At 47.0% G+C, this 19,795-nt stretch overlaps 1 protein-coding gene across 1 annotated transcript in view; it reads right to left on the bottom strand.

Annotated features, from left to right (window-relative positions):
• LAMA5 (laminin subunit alpha 5) overlaps positions 1–15,924 on the bottom strand; it is a 105,872-nt gene extending 89,948 nt beyond the window's left edge. Inside the window, exon 1 of the mRNA XM_069034109.1 lies at positions 15,743–15,924. Coding sequence (XP_068890210.1) covers positions 15,743–15,823 — 81 coding nt within the window. The 5' untranslated portion in view covers positions 15,824–15,924. The remainder of the gene's footprint in view (positions 1–15,742) is intronic.
• Between the last annotated feature and the right edge of the window lie 3,871 nt (positions 15,925–19,795).

Here is a 19,795-nt window from a genome sequence, read left to right as displayed (position 1 = left end):
GAGCTTTGGTAGCTGTTTAGCACTGCAGGAGGACCAAGAGCGCTGTGTCAAGTTGAATCCACGGAGGAAGCGAGGGGATGAGTGAATGTGCTCGGGGTGAAAACCAGTGCAATGTTGGGGTTAACACACCCACTCGAGTGTGACAGAGCAGTGGGGGCAAACTGGAGACGCTCAGACAGAACATGCTTTTGCCCCTTGTCTAAAAGGTGGGACACATCCAGCAGTGCCAATGGGAAACTGACTCAAGCCTGACTCAGAGAATAGGACTTCTCCTACTATGTCATTGTAACTTCTTTGAATGCCGGGAAGTTCATCCTCCCACAGATTACTTCACCCGGGGTTGTTTCTGTGCCCTGTGGCTATGTGCTCATAAATACTCTTCAGGCATGGGGTCATGACATACCCTTGCTGGCTTCCACCTACATCACATCATATCCAGTTTTTCAAAACTGAGGTGGAAATTATTGGTGGCAGATAAAAACCCAGTAGCACTTCTAATCTCTGTCATATAGGATAGTTGTATTGCCATTTTCCTATGAAGTCCTGTTTCCTTAAAATTATTATTCCTTAATAATGTGTATTTCCTTAATACACAGCTAATGAAAAGTGTAATTAGGAACAAGCAACAGACCCCAGCAGCATTACAAATCCCAAGCTGGCCCAGAGGAAGGAACATCTCAAGCAGTATCCCACAGCAGCAGATGCCCTTTTATTTTCTTGTGTGTTTTCCCAGAGGAAGAGGATGCCCAGTCCAACGCACTGTGGCTCCCCAAGGGAATCAGCACCAGCTCTTTTGTCAGTGACAAGGAACACAGTTAGAGGAAGGTGCACAGAGCCAGCAAACACACCAGTGACAGCCACAGCCCTGAGGGGTGAGGGTGGTCCCTCTGGCTGGCACTATCCCCCAGTTTGAGGGCACCAGTCTGTACTGGTGCAGGTTGTGCTGCAGCTGCTCTGAATGGAACCTGGCACAGCTCTGCTGCTCTGCATCTCAACACGGATGAGGATGAGTTCATACCTGCATTTTCCATTTATTTCAGAGCTGGAAAGAGGGAGATTAGTTGCTACCCAAGACTCCTCAGGGCACAAGGCAGTGCTGGATGACAGACGGAGTTTTGCTCCAGCTGCGCATTGTGGGCTCTGCCTATGGGAAATGCTTTACCTTTTTTTTTTCCTCGGGGATACATTCAATCCAAGCACAATATTGACAATCAACTCTTCTTTCTGAGATTCCCAGTCCTAATCCGTGGGACTTGCAGAGGGCAAAAGCATTGTAATGAAATATTAGCAAGAGTTGCCTTGGTAACTGGCCAGATGAAGCCCTCTTATATTCACTGAAGTCCTCCCAGCGTGACTAATACCTCCTGGGCTGTAGTTACACCAGTCTGAACGTCCTGAATGCATGACCAAGTCAGCAGAGCAAACACACTCAAGCCCCATTTATACAGTTATGGCTTAATCTGATTATTTGTAGTTTGACCAAGTGCAAGAGAAATTTCTGAAGCTTCACTCTGCAGATCCTCACTTTCATCTCGCCTTCTCGATAACACAGGCTAGGCTTTCCCATTCTGCAGTTCCTGAGACGGAAAAGGCAGCAGCCTGACAGCTGAGTGCAAATTGCAGTCATCTGTTAAAATGCATTTGGTAACATTTTCTTTATGCTGTTAATCTTACCAGAGAGCGGAACACGTGGGGAATGCTGAGGGCCTTCACACAATGCAAAGTAAGAAACACTCCATGCACAGATCTCAGCAGCCCTTCTGCCACAAAATCCAGATCTGACCAACCCTCTCCCCTCACGTCCCTCCCAGGCTCCCTGGCACTGCAGGCACCCCAGTCTCCTTCTGCTGTGGGGACCTGAGGTGCTCCGATATGTGCTGCTGACCGTGTGCAGCTTAAGGCTTGCACAAAAGAGAAATTCTCTGTTCGAGCAGGTGCCTGCAAAGAAAGCCCTGGATTGCAGCCCTGTTGTCCCCAGGAAGGCTGGCACCATCCCACCCACAGGGCAGTGGCAGCAGGGGAAACTTCAGCTTCATCTCCTTGTAAACTGCAGCTGACAGCCCAGAGGACCATCACTGCTGCAGACCTGGGCTTGCTCCTTGTGCTGGCTCCCTCCATCCAAGCTGTCCACTCCAAGCCTTAATTTTCCTTCTGTGCAGCTCCTTTCACAGCCAGGACTGAGGATTTATAGGTCCCAGAGAGAACAACTCAGTGCCCTGATCCTCTCTATTCCTCACTCTTGCTCTTATTTCTGGGAAAACAGTTCATTTCCCTGAGTGGGATCAGGGCAGAGTGCCTGCAAGAGAGGAAGGCTTGCAAGAGCAAGAGTTGTCATCTTTCACCAGCACCAGCTGACTCATCCACTAAATGCACACTACAGGCTGGGAGCTCTGCATAACAGGGACATTTGTGCCTTTCTTTGGTGTTTGTTCCCCATGTGCAGCACAAGTCAGATTTCAAACCTGTGTCCACCATTGATAAGAACAACCCATGGTTTGGGCTCCATACCAGGAAAAGATTTTATATATTTCCATTGTCACAGCCATTAATCTGAAATCTAAATTACTTCCTATTTGGGAAAGCATCTGAGGTTTTTTTCCATGAAGATTATTCCTACAGTAGCTTAATAGGAACAGACAGCTGTTTTGTGCTTAAAAATAATTCCCTCCAGTAGGAAGAGGTAGCAAATAGGAAAATAGGTGCTTTCTCCACAATAGAAGAGCTATGAGCCTGTTTCAGACATCACAGAGATGGTGCCACAGCCCAAAACTGAAACTATGTCTGAGGCTCAAATCCCTTCACTGCTTCTTCCCTGCATGATCTTGGACACATCACAACTTTTCTTTGCCTCTCTTCATCAACTCAAAATGAGAAGGAGCAGCAGTCATGGGGTACAATAAGAATAAAAGCTGTAAGATGCTCAACCATCCAATGTAGGTGCATTTTTAAGTTTGTAAAAAACGGATTTAACAGCTAAGCCCTGCTTGGACCCCGTAGGTCCAATAGACTTCAGTGAAAATCCCACTCTTCCCAGCCTCTCCAGTTCACTTTCCAGGAGATTGAACAGCAAGCACAAGAACTGGCAGTGTGTCAGGATTTACACAGATCAGAAACACCGTGGGCCCTAAACTCAGCTCCAAGGGCTGGTGAATGGAAAAGTCATGACCAGCTCTCATCTCAGGGCAGCCTGAGGGGCTCTCCAGGCTGGGAGTTCAGCAGGTTGCAGTGGGATGTTTCTCTACAAACATCCCACAGCTACGCTGGAGAATCTTGGATCATCCCAGAGGATGAGCTGAAGTGCAGAACCGCTGCAGCCCTGGAGGTCAGGAATCCTTTTTCATACCAGGGGGAAGCACTTTAGGGTCCTTCAGTGCAAAACTTTGAGTGCCGTTTTCCAGCCGTAACACTTCAAATAAGGCAGCTGGAAACATAACAGAGCGTAGCCCTGGGCTTGTTCTTTGACTACTTGTTTTCCCTTGCCATAACCTCCAATTTCCTCAGCAGTTTAAGGAAGGTTTATGCTGTGAATTACATTTGTACAGTCCAGGTAATCCAAGAAATCTTAAATTCAAATGCCTGGTTTGCTGGGATAGATCCTGTTACTGCTTTTAAATGCTTTTCATTCATATAAAGGATGATATTTTTAAAAATGAAAAAAGAAATCTCATAATCACAGCCAGGCTATTTGTGGGAGGTTTCTTCTCAGTTTTCAAAGATCCTTTAAAAGCTAGCAAGGAACCCAAAAGCTATTTTACTTTCTTTAGGAACTCTAAAGGGAAAACGGCACTTTGTAGATTAGGAGATTAAAATTACAAATAGAGCATTATAGTAATTAAAGTAGTTAACTTGATTGTGTGCTACAATTTCAGCTGGCTTGGGCTTTTAGAATCTTATTTAAAGGAGCCACATTATTAAAGAACTTCAGATGTGGAATTACTGCTGAAATGTATCCACTCTGGATTGATCCATTGCTCTGAACTCTTAAGGACTCCCAAGATGAAAGACATTTGGAAACTCCTTATGTGATTTATGGATGTAGTGCCTGACATCCTCATCTTCACGGCAGGGGATTTATTCCTTGCCTAATGAGGTGAAGGTCAGCCCTGCCATGCTCGTTGTGGAAGCAGAGAGGGTATGGGCGTGTGCCCATTGGCATTCCTGCCTTGGGCTCTGCACTTCAAGGATGAGGTATGAATAAAGGAATTTAATTAGTTCTTGCCTGCTTCTACTAAACAGCTCTAGAGGAGGGATGCAGAGACAGTGCAATAAGGAGGATCTGTGATTTGCATGCTAATAAAGGCACACACACTTTCTCTGGACAAGCCTTGACTTGATACCACGATTAGAACTTGCGCTAAACCCAACTGTGTTCCAAAGTGAGCCTGCCACACACAGCAGCAGGAGTTTCACAGGAGTTTAAAGTTAATTACACTCTATTCTGCTTCTGCTCTTTAATGTCTCTCTGGCTGTTCCCTGGCCTGCAGCTCCCTGAAAAAGCAGAGTAAGTGCTTTGGGTGTTTATCAAATCCTTATTATTACAGGCCCTCGCTGGCTTTGGGAGAGGAAGCGTCAGAGTCCGTTTTGCTGTTTGTTGATGGTGTTTGGGGCTGCAGGGAGTGGAAGGGACCTGCTCCCCACACAGGGGGGACCGAGGTTGTGCTTCACAACATGTTGTCTTTGGCAGCAGCACTGACACAATCAGTTTTTGCCCTTTTTCCCCTTCTGGGTGTGCCAACAGAACCATTTGTGGAACCAGGTTGGGAACTGACCCAGCTATAAAAAGGGCTGTAAACAATTCTTTTACAGTTTATTTTTTTAAGCTCTCTTAACCCATTTAAGGAATAGCCCTCCCTGTGAGACTGCACAAGTCAGGCATCTGGAAGCACAACTATTTCTGTGCAAGGCTGTTAACACAGGTAAGCACTGCAAGCTGCTGAAAGGGACATCCAGCTCTTGCTCATTTAGGACAGGAGTTCCTAATATTAAGGGCAGTGATGTATAGCCAAGTGGAGTGTCATTAGGGCAGAACTGAAAGTGATCCATACGTTTTGCAGGAGGGAAAGACAGGTCAATGCACTTAGAGCAGAGTTTTCAATTCTTAGAGCACGCATAAACTGTGCTGTTTCAGCCAGCCTTACAGATCTTGTCAGGGCAAAATCCCAAATGTTTTGCTGGAGTAGTCTCCAGCCAAATCCAGATTTTCAATGGGGTTGGCTGAGTTAGTCAGGAAAGATAAATGAGCTGCAGTAATCAGCAGCAAAAGAGAAAAAAACCTGAAATATTTTAGGTGCTTATCTGGAGTCTGGATTAAGTCCTTGATTTTCATGAGTTTTCTACTTGGTCTTGGAAGGATTGCTTGCCTGCATCCCAGTTTCCCAGCTGGAAAGCAGATACAGTCAGACTGCAAACACATTGAAGTAAAACACTCTCCTAGGATAGCAAGAAAAAGACTCACCAACAGCACATGGCATCAGCAGAGGACAGGCAGCTTGTACCCACTGCAGGGACAAGAGGGCAATGAAATCTCACAGGAGTTTCAAAGCACAGCCATGTTCTCAGGGAAGATTCTGGGTGGTCTCTGATGCAGCTTACATTGATAATTTGCAATAAAACACCATCTTGGCAGCATACCTCAAACACCTTCCTACTAAATGAAAGCCTGACTTTGTCCCTGGAGCTGTTCAACCTGACACAGCTGCTCTGAACACAGTCCAAAGGCCCTGCAGAGGTGGGAGGCACATGGGAAAACCCTGCAGAAGTGTAGGTGAAACAACCTCCTCATTTCCCCCAAATCCCTCAGCTCACAGCCCAGGCATGGCTTCTGCACTGGTGGTTTAGCCACGCCACAAAGTGCTTTTGATGGGTTTGTTCCCAGTGGATATTCCCTGTGCCACTGAACCACCTGCACCAGCTGGATTTGGGACCTTCATCCCCCAACCACATTCCATCCCGAAGGATGGGACCATCTCTTGTTGAGCACATTTTCCCCTTCTCCAAGTTGCCTTACTTAATTTCAAGTCCAGCAAATCTCTCACATGCACAGTGGGCTGGATTTCTCAAAGGCTGCAGCTGTCATAACCCAGTTCCCAACTATTCAATTTTTGGGAAGATCCACCTTCACACTTTTTAACCCCAGAGTATTTCCCAAAGTGCACTAAAGGACCGAATTTAGAGGTCTGTTTTGAGAGAGATGTGACTTGCAATCTGCATTTGTACACTGTAAAATGGTTACATTTTAAGGTAAACTATGAACTTTTGAAAATCAGAGGTGCAGCACAAGACACAAGACCAATAGCTGTGTTTCGAAGTGCTGCCCTGCATGCAAAAGATTGGGAAAAAAGGATTCCACATGAATACTCTGAAATGTGTAGGATGACAGAGAGTTGCTGTTCTGCTAGAGAGCAACGATGCTTTGGAGTCAGAACTCCTTCCCTGAGAACACCACAGCACCACCCGAGCCAGCAGTAAATCCCTGAATTCTTTGACAAGTACATACATCCTGTTACCCTGCCTCAAAACTGCGGAAACCGGGGCAAGCAGCAGCCATTTACACGAGGTTACAGGGAATCCGTGCCAGACTTCTTCAGAGATACTTGAAAATCCTCCACGAACATCTCCAGACAGCAAGTTTGAAAGGAGATGAGCTGGGGAATAGCACAAGCTCCACCAAGGGAAAGGAATCCCTGCAGAATTCCTCAGGAATGCAGAAAAACCTCACAACTCTTCCCCATATTTTTTCTACGCTTTTGGTGATTACTAATCTTTATGGAGTTTACATTCCATCTATCATTTTTATAACCAGAGATCAGAGAGGGATTATGATGGGGGTTGCAAGCTATTCACACAGAGACCCTGTTTATCTAAGCAAAGAGAGCAGCTCTTCTACTTTAACCATTTATAAGGTGGCAGGAACACCATCTGGGACATGTGCAGAGCTAATTTGTTGTCCTACACCAGAAATTTAGGTGGTGCCATTTATATTTTGTCAGAAGCATCTCTAATACACAGCAGTCACAAGGACACGCCCCAGCAGATTGGCATTTTTCCATCCAGTTTACATCCAGCTTTTCTTTTTTCCTTTTAAATCAGCATCAATAACTGCATCCCTTCTCCCAAACTGGGAGTGTGCTGGGAGCTGGAAGTGCTGTGACGATGGAGAGCTGTGACCCCAGGACCTCTGGCAGTCATAATTTAGAGAAGTCCCAGTGCAAATCTAAATTCATACTAAAGGTCAGATCATCCCTTGGGGGCTCGCCGCGGCCAGAGCTCGGCTACAAGAGAACTGGGCTGCCCGAACTGACCAGAAAGGAGCTAAAATCCAGCCCCCTCAGCTGGGTTTGGTGTGTCTCAATCACTCATGCCTCGGATGAAAAGGTTGGTTACTTAAGATGCGGCTGCCACCTCTTAGTGGTAACAATGATGTTTGAAAAGGTTCCTTTGATCTTCAGCAAACACTACAGCCGTGATACCAGAAATACTTGAGCCACCCAGATTCCACTTCCCGCGGAGCTGAGAGGTTAAAAGAAAAAAAAAAATTAAAAAGAAAACAAACACCAACAAGCAAAACAAAACAACAACAAAAAGAGGAGCAAGAATTAAAAAGAAAAAAAAAATCTGTAACTATTCAGTGGCTAAGAAATGAAATTGATTCCCTGATGCACAGCAGCATCCTCTTAAATATCAGGAAGAACAATGTCTGCTTTAATCCATAAACTTACAGGTAATGAGAACAAAGCAACTGATGAAGGGAAGGAAAAGGGACCTCGGTGACATTTTGGAAGAGAAAATTGGGTTCCAGGTTGCAGCAAAAAGGGAGAGTTGGGAATTTAATGCTTGAAAGGTCATAGTGCAGACTTCCTGAAGAGTGGATTTTCCCCCAGTATTTTCTTGCAGACAGCCCTGATACCTTTGAAGTGCTATATAAATTATACAATAACCATGAAGAGTGGGACTTACTGGCCTGATAGAAAGTCCTTTAAGTAAGTACTTTACCCTAATTTAAAGACCACTCCCTCTATACAGATACTCGCATGTTACTTCAAAAGAATCTGGCACCCACTCATTTCTCCTGCCAGGTGTGGTTTTTATCTCCTGCCTAGCTATTGCTTCTGTTGGCATCTTGCAGCTCATACCCTCAGGAGGCACAAAGCCTGCCCAGCCCGCCTTCAGTCACTCCAGCAGGGTGGGATTGCAGCTTTCCTGCCTGTGCACAGCCAGGAACCGGCATGGGGCTCTTCTTTTGTGCTTTGCTCTAAGATAAACCACAAGATGAAGCTGCTATAACATTTGGAAACCAGCATTAAACAGAAAATCTGAACGTCTTTAGTTGATGGGGAGAGGAAGAGTTACTTCAAAATAGGACCAGAGAGCCCCAACATTTAGGAAGGAGATGCCTGCTTGCAGGTCTGGGAGGTGCTCTGCATCCCACAAAGGTGACCAGAAATCTTCTGAAACAGCTCTTAACCACCCTCAGCACGAGCAAATCCAGCACTAGGGATGCCTCCCAAAAACAGATCTTCTGTGGGTTTGGGGTGCAGCGTCAGGACTCCCAGAGCAGGGAGGAGCTGTGCTGCTGCTCCCTGGCAGGGGAGAAGTGTCCCTAGGCTACCACACACCCCTACAACGGAGAGCTGAGGCTTTCCAGGGCACCCTCCACACACTCCCCACTCCCAGTCCTGCAGGTATGAACAGCCCCAGCCCCTCCCCACCTCCCCCACAGCCCACTGTTGCATTTGCAGTCAGAAACCAGCCTTGGGGACAACCGCAGACAGCTCCGGAGGCAAAGGTTACAGGTGTGCCCCACGCTCCCTCCTGGGTGAACCCACGGGGCCCGGGGTGACAGCTTGATGAATGACATGCCACATGAAGGCTGGCAGCTTCTTTGCCTGGGAGGAGCAGAGAGGTTCAGGAGCATTTTTCTTGTCTGAAATCATTCCCCTGCCTCCCTGCCATTTCTAGCCCCTGCAGCTCTGGTTTCTTCCCCTAATAAAATGTTTTCGAGACAAAATGTACCAGAAGATCCCCTCCTTGAGATGAAGACAGTCAGCATTCCAGGGATTTCCACACTTCATGGCTAGTTGTTTTCCCAGTCACCTCCTGGCACAACAAGGCAGCTGTGGCAAAGAGGACAACTGCCACAGGTGACCTGGCACTTCTTACACCTTTCACAGCTGGGCAGGAGAAACAGGAGGGAGAGGACAGATCCTCATCCCACAGGTCCCTCCTGGTTCTTCAGAGCACTATAATCTGTGCATATCTGCTTTATCTTCTTCCCAGTTTGGACACTGGCTCTTTTTAGCTCTGAAAAGGAGCTGGAGGCTGGTGATTACCCTTCACTTCCAGAACAGGTGGGAGCAGAAATCACACAAACAGAAACCATTAACTCCAGTCCCATTCATACTTCAGGCAAAGCAGAGAGATGCTGCCTTATGAAAACATAAGAGTTTCACTTCAGAGTCCTTTTCTCTCATAGACAAGAGGCATTCTGTCAGCAAGAGACTCCCCAAGCATGTCAGCAGCTATGGCTCAAACCCAGGGATCTGCACAGCCCCACCATGCAGCCTCAGTTCCTCACCTCAGCTCAGTAAAAAAATTACAGAAAAAGCCAGGCTCACATAGAAAATCACTATTTTTAAAAATTGAAGATGTGAAATAAGCAAGACTGCAGAATTCTTTTTACCAAGGGAAAAAAGTCAAGGCAAGAAATACCAAGGGAGAACCTAGCACCTGAAGCTGCAGGCATCACTCAGACAGCTGTGTTGTAGCAGGGACACAAATGGATGGGAAAGGACAGCCTGCAGCTCTCCACCACATCCAGAAGGACCAGTGCCCATCCCCCTCTGTTTGGGCAGTTTCAAGTGACATATCCGACCATGGCTCATAAATCTCAGCTAAGCAGGGCATTTCCTTAGGCTCTGTATCTTTGTTTAATCACTGTCTCCAGACCATGCTGACTTCCCAGGTCTTGCATGCAATAGCTCAGCAGTTCCAGCAAGTGACAGGAATGAATGATGACCCCATGAACCACCCCATGTACCACTCCAGGGCCCCATGATCCACCCCACAGCTCAGGCTGCTGCTGCCTTTGCTCACACACAAGAAGAGGCATCTGCACCCACCCAGTGCTCTTGGTCAGGGCTCACAGCAGTGCCCCACACCAGGGGCTGCCTGGACAAAGGTTCACTGTTCCACACATCCTCTTGTGTGGTTTACCATGCACCATCTCCCATGATGACAAAGATTAAATGAGTCATCCTTTAGCAAGGGTTTAGCTGGCCAAACTCAACCTCATGGGGCTCTCTGATTGTAACTCAAGCTACTTAAATCTGTTCAAGATTCCCATCAGCCAAAGAGGGTTAATTTAAAACTTATGTTGGGGTGTTATCGGACCTTTCAGAGCAGATTTGATAAAACCCAAAGTGTTCCAAGACCCAATGTGGTTAAAAATGAGTTTTCAGGAAGGTGCCTAAGTCTGTCAGCCAAGCAGTCTGCTCTTCTGAGAGAGCAGGAATCTGACTCAAAATGCACCTTGCTTAGATCATGTCTGATACTAATCCATGGGAAAAAGTTGGTATTAGCACAGGCACAGTAGTGAAGAGTCTTAACTTGTCCAGTTCTGGGGACTGTTCTTTGAGTTTTCAGTGAGCATCTGCTATTAAAATCCTTGTGCTGTAAATAGTCCAGTCATCTATAATTTTAGCCTGTGACTCAAGCAGAATTTTTAAAAAAACCCAAACCACCACAAAAACATTTTAAAAGCAAAACAAAAGATGCTTCACTTTCATTTCTGAGTTACAAAGCAGCTGAGACTGTGCTGGGGGAGGGGACACCAATTTGCCTACAGAAGTAATGAATGAGACAGTAGCTTATATTTCATGAGTTTTAAACATATTGGCCATGAAACTCCAGGGAATACAGTGTCCCATGCATCCTGGCATTTCCCATCATTAGAAGATTCCAGCCTAACCTTTAAAAATTAGAGGTTGGCGTTTGCATGGGATAATAGTTTAATCTTTTTAACAATGGAACTTGCCTGGCTGGCAGCAGTGGGGAGGATTAGGTATTAAGATGCAGTTTTATGAATGGGGACAATCAGTCAGAGCTGTCAGGATGGTTTTGTTGGGATTATCAAAGTAATATCCAGAAGTGAAGGTGTTCACAGGAAACCAGATGCCAAATGCAGCAGGGCTTTGCCTTGCAGCAATTAGCAAACAGGTGAAGATTTGTTACAAAAGAAACTCATCGTGTGCAGACATAGACACAAAAATATTTGCAAACAGAAATAAGAAAGTCAAAATAGACTGTCCTAATGTCACTTTCAGAAAGCATCTAGTACAGATCTCCCACTTGTCTCAATCCCACTGGCTACCCTAACCCATGCTGAATAAACCCATTAAAAGTGGTGCCCTGTGTGCTAATGAACACCACAGCAGGACGTGCTGAGCTGCTTCCACACACACAGGACTCCTGTTTGGGCAATAAAGTGCACAGGCTGTTGTAGCAGCTTTGCCTCCACACCTGCTCCTACCTTGAGTGAAATTGCTTGGGAGGGGCTGTGCAGTCTCAGCTAAGACACAGCCATACCAGGGTGAGGTGGACTCAATATTAATTTCTGACTTGTGTCCCCTGGATCAGTTCCTGAAGCAAGCATCTCCACTCAGCTCAAAGACATCAACTCGTACTCAGACAAGTGTGATCTTTCAGAACCCTTGGGGGGAAAAAACACATCGCAGATGGTACAAAAAGGATATTCTCAGTTGCCTCCATTCCCAACACTGCAACCAAACTAGAAACACAGGAGCAGGTGAAGTCAGAGCACACAGGCAGACACTGTCTGTCATCAGCACAGCACAAATGGCCCCTACAATTAAGAGCACAGGCTCTGTCTGGTTCTGGCATCATTCATTTCTGATAGCTGCTGCCATGTGAGATGCTGTAGGTGAAACTAGACCTGGAAAACCATCATAATATATCACTTTTATCCCAATATCTGAAGTGAAAAGTATGCTTATGCTGGAATGTGACAATTTAAGTGTTGTTCCTGTCAATCTCCAAAAGCATTTGCAGTCACATTGAGCTGCCCAAACTTCTTTACTCCATTTGAAAATTTATGAGTAATAAAAAAGGTGTTTGATGATGGGCAGAGGGGACGGGGGACGCTGAAATGAATTAGCATGTGAAGTCTCGGGGACTTCTCCGTACGTCCTCACCCTGCAAGCACCTGTCCTTTGTAATCTTTTGATATATGTGGTCTTGGTTCAGAAGAACAGAGAGGCAAGTGGAAACAGCAGGAAAAACGTGGTGTCTGAGCATGTCTGTGTCTAAACAGTGTGAAACACTGGGGTGAAGGCAGGGAAGAGAATAGGTTTAGATCCCTGGGGGAGCTCCCTGATGGGTGACCTGCAGAGCCTCTCCTGCATGATGGTGGTAACCAATTCCCATGACGTGGGGAAATGACTTCTCCTTCTCTCCCCACTGCCTCGCTCAGAGAGCACACTGTGTTCAGAGCCTCTGCACTCCCATCCTCACACACCCTTTTTCCATGTGGGAAGCTTCAGGGCGGCCAAACAAAGGGATTTTTCAAATTTCATGTACTGTAAGTGCCACAGCTACAAACAAGATGAAAAGAGGACCCAGCCTCTCTCTCCTCTCCAAACCCACTCCTGCAGAGGCACTGCCTGTGCCAGGGCAGTGGCATGTCCTTTATCTCTGCAAACAGGGTCCTCAGCTGCCCATTCAGCCTGGTACATCCAGCACAGGATTTAGTTAATCATACACAGCAAGAACACAGCCCTCTTTGTCAGAGCCCTGCGGGAGTAAAAGACTCTTCAGGGAAGGGGTGGGCATCCCTTGAAATTATGACACTGACGAGAGTCAAACTCTGCTTGTTTCCCTTCCATTAGTCCCACTGAGCCTGTGCACCACAGTGGAAAACCTGCATCTGCCTCTGGGCACCGAGCAGGGCAGTGCTCACAGAGGGGACCCTCCCTGCAGAGCCAGGGCTGGGCTCTGGACATGGACAGGCTGGAGGCAGTGGCTTGTGGCCAAGCACGCTGTGGCTCTGGCTCCCTTCCCCAGCAAGGGACACCTATGCACGGCACCAGAAGACTGGGAGAGGGCTACTGGCTCAGCAGTCACTCCCAGCACACTTGTGTTGGAGGGAAATGCCTGGCACCAGTGCTACGAGACTGGCTGTCACTGAAGCCTCTGGTTGTCACTGGTGCCTTGGGTGTATAAAAATCTGTATCCACACGTGCCTGGCAGCACCCCTCCAGCACAGAGGGGATGGAGAAATTTGGATTTTCCAAATTTTTGGATTGCTGTCTTGAACACTGCAGTGCTCTTTCATCCCTTGCCTTCCCACTGCATATATGGCCTCCCTTCTTTTGGGATGGGGCTTAAATCCTTCATTAACAGAGTGGGGTTCGATGTAAACTCCACCAGCCTCTTCTCAACCAACTATATCATGACATCGCAGCTCCTTAGCTCAATATCTTCTTGAAAACTTAATTATTTTGCCTGCTAAAGTGCAGCAACTCAAGCAACAGTTTCTAGAAGTGCCTCCTTTAGGACAAACTCAAAACAGCCCAAACCACTCCACAAACGCTCCCTGCATTGCTGGCGTTCAATCACAAATCTTATGGGGAAAGCCCAAGTCGTGGTGGCCTGAGACAAAGCCACGGTGGATGTGGTGACACCAGAGTTGTGTACACTCCCACAACGGTGTTTTCAAACTCAGAAATGAGGACTGAGCTTATGTTGACGTGGGCTGGTAACTGACCACAGGCTGCCCTGTGTGGGCCGACCCACTGTCATCCCAGGACCTACAGCAGCCAGAATAAATGAGCGTGGGCAGAATTCCTGCGTCCACAACTGGCCTCAAAAATCAGATAATACCATGGGAAAATACAGGGATGACCCCATGGGAAGCAATCCTGTATCCCCAACAGCCTTCTTGAGAGTGGCTCTAAGCTGTCACCACTGCACGTAATGCCCCTGGGTTTCTGTAGCTGCAGTAAATGCTGAATTATTTGAGAGCTGAATCCCAAACACACTGCCTGGATCTGAGCAATTAGAGAGAAAAAGAAGCATATTCTACCAGCCAACTGTTTAATTGTCGAGGGTATTAAGCACAGCGTGCAGCTAACAGCAAAGCTTGGGATTTTCAGGACAAGCCATTCTCCCTGCTCTGCTTGTTGGAAAGAATCAGAGGAATAACGGGATCATGACTCATTCCCGTCGGTACCACCCCTACTGTGGGGTGAGATGGAAATGCCACTGTTCTGGGTACATGCTCTTTGCTGTGCTCCCAAGGGAAAGAGTGGACTTTCAAGAATCAGGCAAGATTCCCATTATGGAGAGAATTCCCTTGGTAGGTTTGTACTACCCTCTTACCATAGTTGGCTTTCTGTCATCTCCCTGAGCCTGGGGATGTGCAGAGCAGAGGTTTTGGTGGTGTGGAAGAGGGCAGAGCTGAGCCCTGTAAGATCTGGGGGATCTCACACTCCTCTGGCACTGGAAGCTCTCCAGGGATCAGATAATGCTGTCACTGAGCGATGAGCCCACTAGCACTGCTGACACAGCACTTCTTTTCAAATGTAAACAGTTGTTCATGGTCCAAGAAAGCATTTCACACTGCCCAGCCCAAACATTGTAAAAAACCCTCTCCTCTCACTAAGTCTTGTTTAAGAATCGCAATTTAATTTCCATTAAGTTAACGAGCTTTAGTGTTTGTTATCTTCATTTTGCTTTTTGGACCATCTTTGAAGTGTATCTCAAGTTTTCCCCTACAGATTTCATGAGCAGAAATGCAGTTTTTTCAAAAAATGCAAGAGGAAAAGGAAGCTAGAAGTAAAACATCTGATATTGCAAGACATGATAAAATGACGGGAGCTGGCAGAACTGGCAGGCTGCCCTCTCCTCCTCCAGCCCTGGCCTATGTCCCTTTGTGAATTGGCCTTTGTTTGCAACAGATTCACTCTAGCGGTTTCTCACACCAGAAATTAAGCCCTATTTTATCCCAACCTGGCCCAGAGGGCCTTTGGCTCCCAGCCAGAACATACAGAGCATTTCTTTTTATTTGCTCTTCTTTTCTCAGTCTCTCTCCCTGCAGGGTACTGTTATTATTACTATTATTTTTTTTTTTTAAGTCTTGCATTTTACTGATTAAAGTGCTTACACTCATGTTGATACATTTGTCTTGTGGTGCCTTTGGGGTCATAAGGAAGCACAAATTATTCTGGATTGAAAGGGAGCTGGGAAAAACTGAGGAGAAAACCGGGATATTATCAGGCATTTCTTTGGTACTGGCACATGGGCACTGATATCAGCCTGGTGATGATTCAGGCTGGGGGGGGAGATGGCATTTGGATAAAATGAGATGGGCTGTGATGTGGCTGCAGAGGGAACAGGCTGTTATCAGCAGGGCCGTGCCAGAGGATGGGCTGTGTGTGGTGGGACAGGGCTCCTGTCACAGCTGCTGCAGCAGAGCCGGGACATCGCAGCCCAGTGACTCGGCCAGGCTGTTCCTGAGCCCACCTCAGCACGCTGCCATTTCCCTCAGTGCCACAGCCTTCAAATTACAGCAAAACAGCACCCAGCAGGCTGGTCTCAGCACAAGCCTCGCATTCCAGGAGGGAGACAGACGCCTGACACCAGGACCAGTCCCTCCAGACCTCTGCCAGATACAATGCCTGCATCCGGACCCAGATGCATCCAGTCTGGACCAGACCTCTTGTCCTACCTGGATATGTCCATGCTGCAGATCCTTGGTTTCTTGGCTTTGCTCCCAGGGAACTTCCAGGCTGCTGCTGCACATCACCATCTTCTCAAGGGCAGGCAGGAACCCTGTGCTGTTGTGCTGCTGCCCTGAGAATTAAGGAAACATCAGGTGAGAAATCTCTAAGTGGAGACTGGCTGAGCAAAGCTAAACCTGCCCTCTCAGCTGGGTGTAAATGTAAGTGGCTTCAAAAAGGGGTGAAAATCTGCACCTGAGAGACAGTGAATTCTGACAATGAACCCAGGTGTGGAGGTCTGAGAGCAGAGAGCTTTCTGGGCAGCTCACAGGTGCTGCCACCTTCCTAATTCACTGGGTTTGGGGAAAGCAGTGCCAGTGGGGTCAGGAGTATCTCAGAAGTCACTGACTGTCCCCTGCACGCTCCATGCAAGCATCTGTGCCCCTCAGGGATGCCAGCACCTTGCTCTGCCTCTGGCCTATCTCTCTGGCTCTGGTTGGTCTCAGAGACCACAGGACATAGGGTGAAATCTCTAATGGGGGAGAATGACCAGAATCAAATGGGGAAATATTAGAGGATTGTAGGACAAAAAAAGGTTTTCTTGACATCTTACAGATATTCCTTGCCATCCTTCTATTATCTGCTCAGTTCCTTCCTCATATCTAGTTTCCTTTCCCACCTTGACATTCTCTTTCCTGATCCTAGAGATCTGACTGTGTGCAGGCTGTTTCCAACAGATAACTGGCTCCCTCCTAACCCTAACTGAGCCCTTTCCCTTCCTTCTTTCCCACCTGTGAGAGGAAACCTTGTGCAATTATGTGTTTTTTCCCCCTTAAGGGCTGTCTGCATTCATCTGATAAGACCTGGACCCTGCAAACATTTGCTGAAAATCATGGAAAAAATAACTGCATCTACAATGACCTCAAGCAGGTTAGAGAGCAGTGTCTCTATCCAAATCTGGAGTTGACTGTCTCCTTAAATCAATTTAAACTGAAATAAGATCCATTCCTCCCTCGTTCCCTATGCAAAAGTCAGCTGTAATCACAGGATACTCAGTCTTGCACAGGCTGGAGACCAGAATGTGCCTCTGACACGAAGTACCGGGCAATTTATCACAGGAGATTACACTCGAGGGTGCTCATGTGACTGGGATTTAACAGTCAATTAAATAACACCAACACTTCTAACAAAGGAGCTGGGATTAAGGAAGGACTCCAAAATTACTCCTTTTCCTTCCCGACTCCGATGCCAACCTTGGGAATCTCCCCGTTATTAACCCAGACGTTCAATTAAAGTCGACCGGAACAAATAAAATTGTTCTGAAATGTCACTACAATGGGAGTCAGATGGTCAGGTCTGCCCCTGGGCAGTTTGTAGGAAGCTGTCCCATGTCTTGGACTTTATTAAAAGGATTCCAGCCATGTGTTTAGTGCAAGTGATTATGCTGCTGCTGCTCAGGTCATTTCTAAGGAGCAGACAGGGAAGTGCTGCTTCTTTTCAGGATTAACCAGTGCCAGACAGGGCAGATGAACACGGTGCTGCTGGTTCAAAAGGACACATCCAGCTGCCCACGCATTTACAAAGAACACGTGGCAGTGGAGTGCTTGCACAGTGATCTCAATGTCTGGGCCCCACAGAGCGTATAAATACACAAAACCTCTCCCTTCCCCGTCGATTCCAGCAGGCAGCAGTGCCTCCCTCCAGATCTCTTATGGCTTTCCTTGAAATTCCCCCAAGTCATGAGCACTGAGCGCCTCAGTCTTGCCCGATGTCCTCTCCCACTGCTCCTGAATGTGCCCATGGCTCCTGCAGTTATCCTGCTTCGTCCCTCCTTGCAAGCAGACCCACTCCAGATGCTCAGATATCCCCTGCTCCGGTGGCATCAGCTCCAGTTCCGTGGTTCTCTGCTCTTTAGCTAACTACCAAGCCACTCTGTCTCTCCTCACGCCTCGCCTCGTGTTCTGTCAGGGTCCATCTGCCCTCCCTGCCTGGCCAGGAGAGGGTTGCACGCAGCTGTGGGGCATCTCCTGCACCTTGTGCAGCACGTTCCAAAACACTGCAGGAAGACACACTCAGAATCATGGGCTCAGCATTCACGTGAGAAGCTCCTTTCAGGACAGCCAGAAGAGCTTGCTGCTGTATTCACCTTTAACAAACCACCAAACATTTGCATCTGCTCTTATCTTTCAGTGACTTTTTACAACAGTAAAAGAAAAAAAAATTGTGATGCTATTTTCTCATTTTCTCATTTTTTTCCCCTAAATGCTGCTCCCCAGAGCTGCTCTTTGGGAATCCCGCTTTGCACTGTCACCCCTGGAGCCAGAGCTGTTGCAGCACTGGGTCTCAGCACACAACTACTCTTCTTCTTGGGCACCACAGCTTATTTGGAAGTTACCTGATAGATAGAAGGACACAGCTTTTGTGACCCAAGTCTCCTCACCACACAAGTCAGGAAGGGACTATTACACCCTTGTGAAGGTAGTCAAGATGCCGAACTTTTTCCCATAGCAGAAGAAACATCCTTCCCCATTCCATACTCTCTCTCTCTCTCTCTCATGGGGTAGGTCCAGAGTTTTGCTATATAGGTCCCTCTAAAGCATCAGAGTTGATCCCAGTATCCTGTTCTGGACAGTTCATCCCAGCAGTGTATGACATGGTGTTTTCCTAAAGGAGTATTTTACGAGGCCTCTTCATCATCCGGTCCTTGTTCTGTGAGGTCATTCAAAAGTCATGACACTGGAGACAAAATCCCCTTATGCTCTTTTTGGTGTATTGGAAACTACCAGACTGTTTGCTGGAAGAGACAAAATGTGGCTGAAATAAATCCACAGATTTTCCCCTAATAGAGTTGCTACAATACTAGCAAGGTCATGACTCCCTCTCGCTCCTCATAATTGCTGCAGCACATCCCTAAAAGGGGTGGCTGACCACAATACAAATATTTTTTTTCATGTAGCGGGAAGCAGTTGTTGAGAAATCACTTGGAGCACATGAGTGTCAGCCTGACATTTTACTTGGGACCAACTGTTTGACAGGGTGCTCATTTTCTCACATCTACATCATTCTTTCACACCAAATCCATACCTTTCCATGAAAAAGCTGTGGGATTTTTTTCCAAACAGTAAATGTATACTTTCTGCCTTGTTTTTATTAGGACGGTCTTGTGTCCTTCTCCTCAAATAATCTTCATCTGCAGTGACAGTGATGACACCAGAGGGGTGACAGTGACCAGAGAAGGTGGTGTTATCCGTGTGTTTGTGCTTCACAAAGGGCAGGGCTATCAGGTGTCTATTTACAATTCCCAGGAGAGACACTGATGCTGTGTCTTAATGAAGACTTCATATTCCACCAGACACTTGAAAATCAGACCCAAGAGCCAACATTTAAACAAGTTCTCTACTTCTGGCATGTTGTTTTTGCCAATATTTGCTGCTTTAATCACAAGTGACAGCCAAACAGTAATTTGGGCTGTTTATTGCAACAGCAACATGTTCTGCGCCTTCTAAAGCCACACAGATATTCAGAATTAGCACTCCCACAGGCATTTTCCAGGAAGCAGTGACTTTTGGGAACCTGAAGGATAGAATGGAAATCGCTGATGGGAACAAGAAGCTGTAGATCCCTGGAGGGGACACACAAAGCAGCACGGGATGCTGCTGATACTGTTTAAATTGGGTGAATTTATGAGCTTTTCTGATAAGAACTGTTATCTGGGGCTGGAATCAGTCACCGCCTCCTTTGCTGGAATTTCTCTTGGTTTGTTCTGTTCCTAACTCTGAGCACTTCTGGAGAGTGTCCTGGTTGTCTTTTGCAAATTCATGAAGATGGGGATCTAAGGCTAATGGCATCCTGTGAATTTGCATTAAAGGCTGCACTGACCTTAGAGATGCAGGAAGTCTTTAGGCTGGGCCAGAGCAGTAGGAGCAGACGTGGCAGCTCCAGCTTTGCGCCTTGCTCTGGGTTGGCAGTGACCAGTCCTCTGTGGGATTCGCACTCCTGGGTGCCAGCTACTGACACCAGAAAGGGGTGACTGATTGCAGGCTCCCCATGAGCACTGCTTT

Source organism: Aphelocoma coerulescens, chromosome 20 (genome assembly GCF_041296385.1).
Source record: "Aphelocoma coerulescens isolate FSJ_1873_10779 chromosome 20, UR_Acoe_1.0, whole genome shotgun sequence".
NCBI classification, from domain to species: Eukaryota; Metazoa; Chordata; class Aves; order Passeriformes; family Corvidae; genus Aphelocoma; species Aphelocoma coerulescens.
Note: the sequence above shows the minus strand (reverse complement) of the source record. Positions and strands in the feature narration are given on the sequence as shown.